Raw genomic sequence first — 12412 nt, 5'->3', positions numbered from 1 at the left:
TAAACCTAAACAAAAACCACTTGTGTAACCCAAAACATAATGCTTCTATCCAAGTGTCAAAACTTCTTCACACTTGGAAGACAATGCAACAGCGCCACCTGGAAGTACAGTGCTCGCACACACTGAAAATCTAGTCACTTTTGGGAAAAATCTTGCTCAGTTTTATTTTTTCTCTTCTCTCAATAAAGTGTGATCACTCACAGTGCTGAGCCTTGATGGGATACACACCCTGGCCTGGGTGCTAAAAAGCTGTTGTTTTTTGTTTGTTTTTTTTACTCATTCCATGGCCTGGTACAATCAATGTGCAACAAAATTGAAAGATTTAAGCCTGTTGGGGAAAGGTGCACAGAACAATTGAAAACCCAGAACAGAAATTCATAGACACCAGAAATGGGAAAAGCTTTATCAGATCATTTGTCCTCTTGTAAATGCAGAGCTGAAACTTTAGTCTGAGACCAAGCTGAAAACAGCACTCAGGCTATGCTGGCTCCTTGCCCTGTATCTAAGACCCTACACCATGTGGCTTTTTAAAACACTCAGATACCCCATGAGGAAATGAGTGGGAAATGAAATACAAGGTGGAAAAACTCTCTGTGCCTGTTGCCAGGAAATCCACATCACTTAACTCTGCGTGACTGGGGAGGTGGGGAATTGTGACATCAAGCATACAGCTGTGAAGCTGCAATGAGCTGTATGTTAGTCATACTGCTCTACTGAGAATGTTTCCGCTTAAGGCTTGCCTATATGGGAAAATTATTGCAGAATAAGATAGGGTGTGAATTTAAACCACAATAGCTATTGTAGGATAGCTCCCAGTATGGGCACTGCTATTCCAGGATACAAGTGCCTTTTTTTGATTTTAGTGCAATCCATTTTTTAAATTGGATTAAGCGAAATTGGAAAAAGGCACTCTTGTCTCGGAATAGGAGTGCCCATACAGGGAGCTTTTCTATAGTGGCTAGTCTGGTAATTTTTCCTGTGTAGATGAGACCATAAAGAGGTAAGACCTTCTGAGGTGTATCCATAGGCACAGTTATCACTTGATTAAGCTCTGTGACAATCACTAAAGATTTAGAAAAGTTTCCCAGTGGAAGAGGTTGTTGCTTTCATAAAATGAAACTACTATTCTTCCCCTTTGAATTCCCCAAACACCTCCATCTATTCAGAAAGAAGCAGTCTGCTAAGCTAAAAAGCATCTTAAATAGTGCCTTTCACAACCCGTCCTCACTAAACTTCTTTTGTAGGTTTAACATGGTCTTGCCTCATGTGGTGTCAGACCCCGCCACTGCCTCGGTTTTCCTCCTTCCCCAGGCAAACCAACTGTCACAACTGGTGCTTCTGAAGTACTCCTACCATTCTGGTTTATTAAAATCAAACAGTTCAACTCTAAGCCAGAATTTCCCAGCGTTCTCCTGTGGGGCTCCAGTGTGCCCCTTCTCTGTTCCTAATCTCCTCTTAAGAAGTTTTCTCTGTCCCGTCATTGCAGGTAGCTCCAGCCAGGTCTCTCCCTCTGGCTGGTATGGAAAGCCGCTTCCTCAGTCCTCCCTGACCCTGGCTCTCCTTTGGTTCTCTTTATTCTTTGAGCAGAGGAGTTCTGCCAGACCCATTCCCCCAGACTCTGGAGAGACCTCCCATGGATCTTTCCTAGCCCTTGATCTCCCCCTCCCTGATGGACCATCCCCCTAACTAGCTACCATCATGTGATGCCTGGTCACCTGACCTAACCATGGGCCCAAACCCAAAATCATCACCTGGAACTGGATGACAGATGGGGCCCAACTCCCCTGAAAGGGCCAGCTCACCCTGTTCATACACCCATTCATCAAGCTGGAGGATGTTGGTAACAGCTGAATCCAAAGTGCACTTTGCCCTTTCTTTTCTCATTTCAGCGAGTACACTTTGTGTCTGACCCCTGCACTCTGGCAATAAATGGAGTCATTTTTGGCCTGACTTCCACAGACCTGCTCTTCCATATGGGTGCTGAAGAGATTAGCAGGTATGTGAGTTTAGAACAAGCTGTGAAACTTTAGGATAAACAGTTCCTTAGAAAAGTTCTTCCTAGTTTAAACAGAGACCAGCTGTGGGGCCCAATGCTTATATAATTTGATTGAAAACATTTGGTTACCTCTAACAGGCCATAACACAGCAGAAGCTTGCAGAGAAAATGAAGTACACTGGGTTAAAGGGATGTTGAGCTGAAAAAGTCAGGTCATCAGCAGCTGGTGACAGTTGGTGTAGCCCTATTGAAATCAATGCAGATTTACACTACCTGTGGGTCAGGGCCTATATCTGAAAGATGATGATTTAAAAAACAATTAGTTTTATTAACACTTATACATTTTGTTTAATCTCTAGCACCTTACTCAGCAGCCAGTTAAAATAGGGTTGCATTTTATTGTGTAGTCCCTTTGTTATTTGTTACGCTTCTGGGTTCTCCTGCATAGTAATGCAGTAATTGCATGCAAGGGAATCAAGATCTGAGTAACACTCATCAATGTGCTAGTGATGCTGAACAGCTGCTTTGCCTGTCTGTAAAATAAGCCTCTCTGCAAGGTATAATCCTTAATTCCTGTTTGCAAAGCCCTTTGATCTTCAGTGGAAGATTGTGTCTGCTCTGGGTTTGAAGTGGTGCAGCTGCACCTGTGCTTAGGGCACTGGGACTTGGGAGACCTGGCTTCTGTTCCTAGCTCTGCCCCTGACCTGCTTTGTGACCTCAGGCAGGTCACTTCCCCTTTCTGTGCTTCTGTTTCTCCTCTCACCCTGTAGTTTTCAATTCTAAGCTCTTTGGGGCCTGGACCGACTATCCAGCACAACGAGGCCCTGGCCTCTTGGCTCTACTGTACTACAATGACTAATAATATATCTGTGATTAAAATCCCAGGGTAGACAAAGCCTAAACTGATTTGTCTCCTTTTTATTCTGTGTCTGTGATGTTGCATGCAGTCCCATCTGTGTAGTCATGACTGACCAGAGAGCAAGAGTCCAGTATTTTGCTGCAATACAATTATTCTGGGGGGGGGGCAAATGTTATTGGCTGTAGCAAGGCATTTTTGTTTGGACTTGGTGGTTGAACTCCTGTGATACACAGTGGAGGGGAAGGAACATTTGAAGGGATTCACATGTTAAATTTGTTGTGTGCGCTTGCTGGCCAGGGCCATTCACACGCTGGGGTCATAGGAGCGAAGTGCTTGACTCAGTCCTCTGTGGAGTTCCAGTTTTCTTGCACAATTCAGTGTTTTTTCTTCCTCCCCTGTTAATTTCCCACAATATTGCTTATAGGGGTGTGTGGGTGTTGAAAAGAGACAGCCGGAAGGAATGTGTGTATAGGGGCCAATGTTTACTTCCCTCTGCAGGTAACAAGGAAGCTGGGAGTTTGGTGCCTTCTAGGATGACAGTAGGCATTCCATGCTGCTGCACTTTTAAATGGGACAATGGCTCTAGCAACTGTAGGGTATGCCTACACTGCAGCTGGGACTCCCAACCCCGGTAGAAAGACACTCACGCTAGTGGAGCTAGAGCTAGTGTACTAAAAATAACAATGTAGATGTTTTGACTTGGGCTGTCGAGCCCACCCAGCCCCCTAGCTTCAGAGCCTGAGCCATTATGTCCGTATTGCTGTTTTTAGCACTCTAGCTTGAGCTCTGCTACTGGTAGTTCGAGCCTCGCTAGCGCAACTCTGCCTACCCAGGGAGGTTCACTCCTAGCTGCAGTGTAAACCTTCCTCAGAGGCCTTGCCTATGCGCTGCCTGGTACCAGTTTAGTTAAGCTGGTGCAAACCATTGTTTGAATACTTATTTTAAAAGCAGCTTATTTTGCTATAGTAATTCCCGGCTCTTGTATGGTGCTTTGCATTAGCAGACCTCAAAGCACATTACAAAGTAGTACTATCCCCGTTTTACAGATGGGAAAACTGAGGCAGAGAGAAGATATTTACCCAGGGTCACCCAGCAGGCTCATGCCAAGTTAGGAATAAAGCTGAGGTCTTCTAAGCCCTAGTCCAGTGCTCTGTCCATTAGGCCACAGTGTCTCCCTAAACTAAGTGCTTTGCCTCCACTGTGTTTTTACAGCAGGATAGCTAACGCACCTTATTTATCCCATGCTAAAAACATACCTCGTTTTGTCAGTGAAAACAGCTAAAACAAATTAAGCCTGACTTAAACTTAAGAGAAGTGTGTCCAAACAGTCTTTTGTATCAGTTTGACTAAATGGATTTAAAATAATTCCTTAAATTAAACTGGTGCGACTGAGCACATAGACAAGCTGAGGTACTGAATGCATCCTCTGTGTGTGCACCACACGCACGTACCTCACTGACCATCTTAAATAACTCCACGGTGTTTACAAATACTTGTCAGCATTTATCCTTATCTCCCCTACCCCTATAGCCATTGTCTAGTCAAGACCTGCATATTTTCTTCATGTGAATCATTCCTCATAAATCATTCCCTCCAGCCCTTTCAGCCCGTTGGTTGCTTCTCTCCAAATTCCTGCCAGTTAACTGTTGTCTCGTTGGCTTGGAAACCCAATACAGGACTCTGGGTTTGTGTAGTAACCAGTCCATACGGTGATGCCCCTGCAAATGCAGCCCCAAAGCATCTTGATCAAATCTAACCTTGAATAGATGACCCATCTCCATTGTCTTAACTCCCCTGGTTACAAAGTTGCTGAGTATCTTTGTTTTGGGGAGAGGATTTTTGAAAAACTCTATAGCAAGAGAACCTCTTGGCATAAAGAAGACTTGATCAGAGCTAGTGGGGCACTGGACAGGAGGAGGTCAAAAGACCAGTGTTTTAATCATGGCTCTACCAATGACCTTGAGAAAATCCCTTTCCCTCTCTGTGCCTCCATTTTCAGCTCCCACTCTGTCTATTTAGACTGTAAACTCTTTGGGGCAGAGGCTGTCTTTTATGCTTACAGGGTACAGTGCCTCATACGCTGGAACTCCAATCTCTGTTGGGGCTCCTAGGAACTACCGTAATACAAATCTTAGCAGAACTTTAGAAATTAGGGGCTAGAATAAGCTACTGCAAAACTCCTGCATTGTCCTCAGGGTTATTTTAATTAAGCATGCACTCCTTGTTTCCTTGCAGACTCGGTTTCATTGGCGTCCTGCCTGCCGAATAAAACTTGGATGGCATTTTCTCTCAAGGCGTTTTTTCTCCTAGCTGCAGCATGTTAAGATGTGTTCACAAGTCAAGTGTCTGTTTTAAATTAGAGAATTTTATTTTAGTAAGAGTCTGAGGCTCTTAACAGAATGTAAAAACAGTCAAACTTGTTGTGTTACCTGGTTGAAGGACTATTATTATTTTGTACTAGGGTAACACCTGGAGGCCCCAGCAAAGATCAGGGCCCTGTTTTTTGGGCATTGTGTAGAATCCTACTATATGGTCCTGGCCTAGAATAATTTTACAGTCTAAGAAGACAAGACCGACAGAAGGGAAAATTTATTATCCCTATTTTAAAGATGGTGAACTGAGGCATAGAGAGGCCACGTGACTTGCCAAAGGTCATACCGGGAGTTTGTGGTAGAGCTGGGAACTGAACCCAGCTGTCCTGAGTTCTAGTCCAGTGCCTTAACCACAAGACCGTCCACTCATTAGAAAGTAAAGAAATTACCTTATTCTTAAGAGACATGGTTTTCCCCCCCCCATGGTTTTTGTAGCTAAATGTTGGATGTTTCTCTTAACAGCTCTTCCGGTGTCTCAGACCGGTTCACCCGAATCCTTAAGCATGTCCTGACACAGAGGAGGTGAGATCAATTTCTGTATTTAGAGTTCATCACAAAACATTTCCTTGTCTAAAGTGACAGTGCCTGCCACTGATATATTGGGCCTTATACTCTGTTGCCAGCACTTTGTGTAATCACTTACACAAGTGGAGAGTGATATAAAAGTGCCACCATCCTGACTTCGTAGTGTTTTACACCTGCCCTGCACTGGTGTGGATGACCCCACGAGATTCATAGACATTACGGCCAGAATGGACTGTTATGATCATCTAGTCTGCCCTCCGGCTTAACACAGGCCAAAGAATCTCACCCAATAATTTTTGCTTTGATCCTGTAACTTTTGAGCTAAAGCATGTCTTTCTAGAAAGACATCCAGTCTTGACTGAAAGACTATTCCAAGCGATAGAGAATGCTAAGTCCCTAGCTAAGTTATTTCAGTGGTTAATTTCTGTCATTACAAATATGATACATATTTTCAGCAGTCTGAATTTGTCTAGCTTCAGTTTCCAGCCACTGGATTGTGTTCTGCCTGGTGCATGGTAACAGAGAACCAGGCCTTAGTTTCATTTTTGAACAATTTTTTCTGCTTCTGTAAACAGAGGCACCTGCTGATAGCACAGTCCACAAGCCTTAAGCTGCTGGAGGAGTGGAACTGATACCTGTTCACCTGGCTGACAGCAGGGTGTGTGGGGAGGACAGAGCAAAGGTGGCTGTATTTAAGTGTCATCAATAATTAATATTGATCCATGCAGTTATTATCCACTCTACCCTCCCTCGGAAGAGATGAACGTTGATTATGAGAACTTCTATAGTTACGTGCCTTTGCCAGTCACCCCGGATGTCCTCATTGTTCCATCTGAGCTGAGATATTTTGTTAAGGTAAGATGGGGGCATGTAAACACTTTGTCTGGGATTTTCAGTGGTGCCTAAGGAGTTAGGCACACATTGCTCGCTGGAATTCAGTGGGAAGTGGCTGCTTTTGAGAATCCTAGCCTCAGTATAGAACTCCGCCTACGGGAAGAGCAAGATGAGTGGTAGGAATGGGGCTCTGCTCTGTTAATCCCATTTCTGTGCTCTCAATACCACAAACATTGGATACTATTTTCAACAGTGCCTAAGATCCATTTTCAGAAGTGACATAGGTGCCGAAGTTGCATTGGTTTTCAGAAGTATCCAAGACACCGAAGTGTCTTAAGTCATTGAAAAATGGGTTTTAAGCTCCTAAATTACTTAATTGCTTTTGAAAATTTTACTCAACTAATCTGCATGACTGGACTTCCCCATGTTTCAGATAGTAAAGGCTGGGCCCACGCTGATCTTCCTCTTTCATTTGGCGAGCTAGTTTTTTCCCCATCCATAGCTGAGAGAAACTATTTATTTATTTATTACTGTAACTCCCTCTCTCATTGTAGGCAAGGGGTTAGATGCCACAGCAGAATCCCTAATCTTCAGTGTAAATGTCTTTGAGGCTGTGGAGTAACTTTTAAGGAGTTACAGTGGGAGCAATGAGAGCCTTGTTGTCTCCTTGCCACTGAAATTAACCTGTAGAGAGGTTAAAGAGCTTAACAGGATTCCAAAAGGATTAGGGCGTTTATGTGGATAATAGGAATCTCTAGAGTTACACTAGTAAGGATCAAAACATAACCAAGAGTTTTGGAAGGGATAGTAAACCTCCTTCAGCAGAACATAAAACAATCTCTAACTCCCCTTATGGGCAGCTTATGCTTTAACTACAGGGTTTCTTTCACCTTTCTCTGAAGCATTTGGTATTGGCACTGTCAGAGATTGGATACTGGGCTAGATGGATACACTGATCTTGATCCAGTCTGGCAATGTCTGTGTTTCTAGAGGAGATGTTAAAAGCACAAACTCAGCCTTGTGGTTTGCAGCTGCTGTAGGGCTGAAATTGTCAAAATATAATTGGAATGCAGCCACCCAACTAGGAACCTGCTGTATTGTGAATTAGTATAGTTCAGTGGATAGGACTTTGAATTAGGAGCCCTGGGTTCTATTCCTGGCTCTGCTACTGACTCACTGATCACAGGCAAGTCATTTCCCCCCTCTGTTTAATCTCCCATCTTTTATTTAGACTGTGAGCTCTTTGGGGCAGGGACTGTTTCTCGCTTCATGTCTTTGCAGCACTCGGAACAATGGGGCCCCACTCTCAGTTGGGAATTTTACTACTATAATTTATTTATATTACTGTAGCACCTGAAGAGGTGGAAACTAGGGCTGTTGATTAATCGCAGTTAACTCACATGATTAACTCAAAAAAATTAATTGCAATTAAAAAAATTAATCACAGTTTTAATCGCACTGTTAAACAATAAATAAATTGAATTTTATTAAATATTTTGGATGTTTTTCTACATTTTCAAATATACTGATTTCAGTTACAACGCAATGTACAAAGTAGACTGCTCAATTTATATTGTTTTTTTGTTACAAATATTTGCACTGTAAAAATGGCAAACAAAAGAAATAGTATTTTTCAATTCACCTCATACAAATACTGTAGTGCAATCTCTTTATGGTGAAAGTGCAATTTACAAATGTAGATTTTTGTTGTTGTATTTTGTTACATAACTGCACTCAAACAAATAAAACTTTAGAGCCTACAAGTCTACTCAGTCCTACTTCTTGTTGAGTCAATCGCTAAGACAAACAAGTTTGTTTACATTTACGGGAGATAATGCTGCCTGCTTTTTATTTACAATGTCACCTGAAAGTGAGAACAGGCATTCGCATGGGACTTTTGTAGCTGGCATTGCAAGGTATTTACGTGCCAGGTATGCTAAACATTCATATGCCCCTTCATGCTTTGGCCACCATTCCAGAGGACATGCTTCCATGCTGATGATGATCATTTAAAAAAAAAAATTGTGGCTGAACTCCTTGGGGGAGAATTGTAGGTCTCCTACTCTTTTTTTTTTACCCACATTCTGCTATATATTTCATGTTATAGCAGTCTTGGATGATGACCTAGCACATGTTGTTCGTTTTAAGAACACTTTCACTGCAGATTTGACAAAGCACAAAGGTACCAACATGAGATTTCTAAAGATAGCTACAGCACTTGATCCAAGGTGTAAGAATCTGAAGTGCCTTCCAAAATCTGAGAGGGACGAGGTGTGGAGCATGCTTTCAGAACTCTTAAAAGAGCAACACTGTGATGCAGAAACTACAGAACCTGAACCACCAAAAAAGAAAAGCAACCTTCTGCTGGTGGCATTTGACTCAAGTGATGAAAATGAACTTGCATCGGTCCACACTACTTTTGGATGGTTATCGAGCAGAACCCACTGTCAGCGTGGACGCATGTCCTCTGGAATGCTGACTGAAGCATGAAGGGACATATGAATCTTTAGGGCATTTGGCACATAAATATCTTGCGATGCCAGCTACAACAGTGCCATGTGAATGCCTGTTCTTACTTTCAAGTGATATTGTGAACAAGAAGCGGGCAGCATTATTTTCCATAAATGTAAACAAACTTGTTTGTCTTAGCGATTGACTCAACAAGAAGTAGGACTGAGTAGACTTGTAGGCCCTAAAGTTTTACATTGCTTTTTGAATGCAGTTATTTTTTTGTACACAATTCTACGTTTGTAAGTTAAACGTGGGTGAATTGAAAAATACTATTACTTTTGGTCTTTACAGTGCAAATATTTGTAATAAAAAATAAAGTGAGCACTGTACACTTTGTAGTTGAAATCAATATATTTGAAAATACAGAAAATATCCCAAACTATTTAAATGGTATCCTATTATTGTTTAACAATGCGATGAATCGTGCAATTAATCATGATTAATTTGTTTTAATCCCTTGACAGCCCTAGTGGAAACCATTTCAAACAAACCAATAGCTTTGAAACCTGCTGTGATTGCTTGTGCCTGAATTCTTACTTGCTCTATAGTCATTTTAATATGCACTCCCTATTTCTCCACAGGATGTCTTAGGCTGTGTGTGTGTGAACCCAGGACGGCTCACCAAAGGCCAGGTTGGGGGGACCTACAGCCGTCTGTACATACAGAGGCAGGATACAGAGGAAGAGCGAAAGAGTCCCTGCATTGCTGCCCAAGTTGTCAAAATTTAAACAGACTCTCTGCACCCTACCCTTAAAACAGAGATGCTGGCGTTGAGTTCAGTAGGGGTTCAAATCCAGCCTGGTTGGACATCTGTTAGATTTGGTCAAAAGATGCAAGGATGATCTGGCGAAGGGGTTCTGAGAACCGTGTAATACCTTCCCTTCTCTCAGGAATGCTGTTTTCCAGAATCTTTTGCAGAGATTTTTGTAGCAAATCAGACGTTGTATTAGAGGTTAAAGCTCTTCAGCCTTTTGCAATCAGGAATGCAAACCTTGTCAATGCAAATGTGTACCGGGAGCCCTGACTTGGATCAGCTTGTCTTCTAGTGTAATTTGCCAAGGGGAAAGTTGTCAGCTCATCAGAGTGAACTGCAATTTAAAATACACTGAGTTTTCTAAAAGTTCATGCTTTCAGCTCTGTTTCCAGGCTGTCCCTTTAGTTTCGTCAGTATCAGCAGAGGCTTCTGCTCAAGGTGAGCTGGATGTTTTATTTTCAGATCCTGCTGTTGGTCATGCTAGGTTTTTGTCTGTCTTATTAGATAATATGGCCCTCAGCACCAGAGTTCATCACAGTCATCTCCCCGTTTCACAGATCAGGAATTCAAACACAGGGTAGATTGTGATTTACCCAAGTTCACACAGCATGTAGCAGAGCCAGGAAGAGAACCCAGTTCTCCTGAACCTCATTCCATTCCCTTATCCATTATATCGCTCTGCCTCTCTTAGGTAATATCCACACTTCTTGGACCTCTGCCTGGAACCAAGCAAGATGATCTGTTTCAATCTCTGGCATCATAAAATTACAGCAAACAAAAATTAAATTGATCCCCACTCAGCTGGAAAAGTAACCTTGCTTTTTCTACATTACACACAGTCTCTGTCTCCTTGGATAGCCCTGTGGGGTCCGTCATACTTTGTCTAATGTATGCATTGCAGCAGCATTGCTAGGCCTGTCTGACTTGGAAAGGCAGCTGTTACTTGTCCAAACCTGTGGATAATTCTCAGTTTAAAGCAAAGTGTATGAGGGTTTTTTAAAACACTTTTTTGCAATTCTTCCACACAACTATCACCTGGAGGAATTTAAACTCTGATCGTTGCACTGGTTAATTCCAAAGGTCTTTGTTTGGACTTGGATTGCTGTAAACTGGCTTGTGTGGGTGGTTAAGTGCCATATGATCTGCATTTCTATGATAGTTAATCAAAATACTGATATCCCATTGGACCGAGGCACTTGGATCGTCACTAGGAGGCCTCTGACTATATAATCTACTCTACGTGAATCATTTCAGTCCTACCTCCCATTTATTTTTATTATGTTGCAGAAGCAGCTAGAAGCCCTAGCCAAGTGGGAAACTCGTTGTGTTCGGACCCATAGTGAGAGAGAATCCCTGCCCCAAAGAGCTTCCCGTCTAAACAGACAAGACTAGCAAAGGAAGGGTTACTATTTTCAATGTACGGTATAAATGGAGAATCTGAGGCAGAGACCAGAGGGGACTTGGCTAAGGTTACACAGGAATTTTCTGGCAGAATAAAGACCCAGATTTTCCTGAGTTTCAGCCGAATGCTTTAACCACATGCTATTCCTTTCTCTTGCTGAAATTATTTTTCCTTGATGCCAAGGTACTGGCACAAATACACATCTAGCTGTCTGTGCTTCCAAGTGTTGAACATGATGCAGTCACTGCTCCTAAATCTGGCCTGATTTGGGCCTCTTTCAAATAGAAAAAACAGGACTCGACTGGTAATAGTGGGCCAACTGGTCAATGTGTAACTTTAAAAATCCTGATGATCAGTGTATGTATGTGCATGGAGCTCTCTCTAACACACACAAGCACATATTTTACCTCCACTATTAGGAATCAAGTAGCAGCTCAGAGTGACTTTTATAGGCAGCCTCTAATCTTTCCTAATGCTTGGCTTCTGTGTAAACTGTCTCCCCATTCTTCCCCCCCTCCCCCGCTTACCCTAGATTGGGTCCCCTCCCCCAACACTAGTACAACTCCCAGCTGCACAGAGCAGCATGGTTTTTCTCTACGAGGCTGGCAATCTGCTCACGCCGCAGCCCTGTTCTTTGTTGTTGGTGGCACTGATGCTAGTGGCAAATGTTGGGCTGGCCAAGTGCAGATGCTGCAACGTGGAAGTTGCCTAAGTAAGGCCATTTGGGGTCCTGCAGAGTGGGCAGGCAGGGTCAATGCATTAGAATGTCCCTAAGCTGCAGAAGAGCTCTGTGTAACTCCAAAGCTTGTCTCCATCAACAGAAGTTGGTCCATTAAAAAAGTTACCTCATCCACCTTGTGTCTCTAAGCTGAAATGATTCACTGCTTTTACCTAGGGTTGTTGGGAGATCTTACCTGTAGCCGGAGTGCTGATTTCTAACTCTAATGTGAACTCAAGGCACATGTTCCTGTTTTTGGAAGACCCTTTTACAACTTTTTATTATTGTTTGTATCATAGTAGTGCCTGATGATGCACCAACACAGAGGAAGAAACAGGCCCTGGCCTGAAGATATTCAGTCTAAGTAGACAAAGAAACTGGGTTATCCCCAATTTACAGATGGAGAACTGAGTCACAAAGAGATTAAGTGCCTTCCCCAAA

At 42.7% G+C, this 12412-nt stretch overlaps 1 protein-coding gene across 1 annotated transcript in view; it reads left to right on the top strand.

Annotated features, from left to right (window-relative positions):
- Window positions 1–12097, top strand: part of POLA2 (DNA polymerase alpha 2, accessory subunit) — a 52063-nt gene extending 39966 nt beyond the window's left edge. Inside the window, exons 15-18 of the mRNA XM_045025771.1 lie at window positions 1890–1996; window positions 5690–5749; window positions 6481–6607; window positions 9679–12097. Of these exons, the coding sequence (XP_044881706.1) occupies window positions 1890–1996; window positions 5690–5749; window positions 6481–6607; window positions 9679–9825 (441 nt within the window). The 3' untranslated portion in view covers window positions 9826–12097. The remainder of the gene's footprint in view (window positions 1–1889; window positions 1997–5689; window positions 5750–6480; window positions 6608–9678) is intronic.
- Window positions 12098–12412: the final 315 nt, after the last annotated feature.

Source organism: Mauremys mutica, chromosome 7, assembly GCF_020497125.1.
Source record: "Mauremys mutica isolate MM-2020 ecotype Southern chromosome 7, ASM2049712v1, whole genome shotgun sequence".
Lineage (NCBI taxonomy): Eukaryota > Metazoa > Chordata > Testudines > Geoemydidae > Mauremys > Mauremys mutica.
Note: the sequence above shows the minus strand (reverse complement) of the source record. Positions and strands in the feature narration are given on the sequence as shown.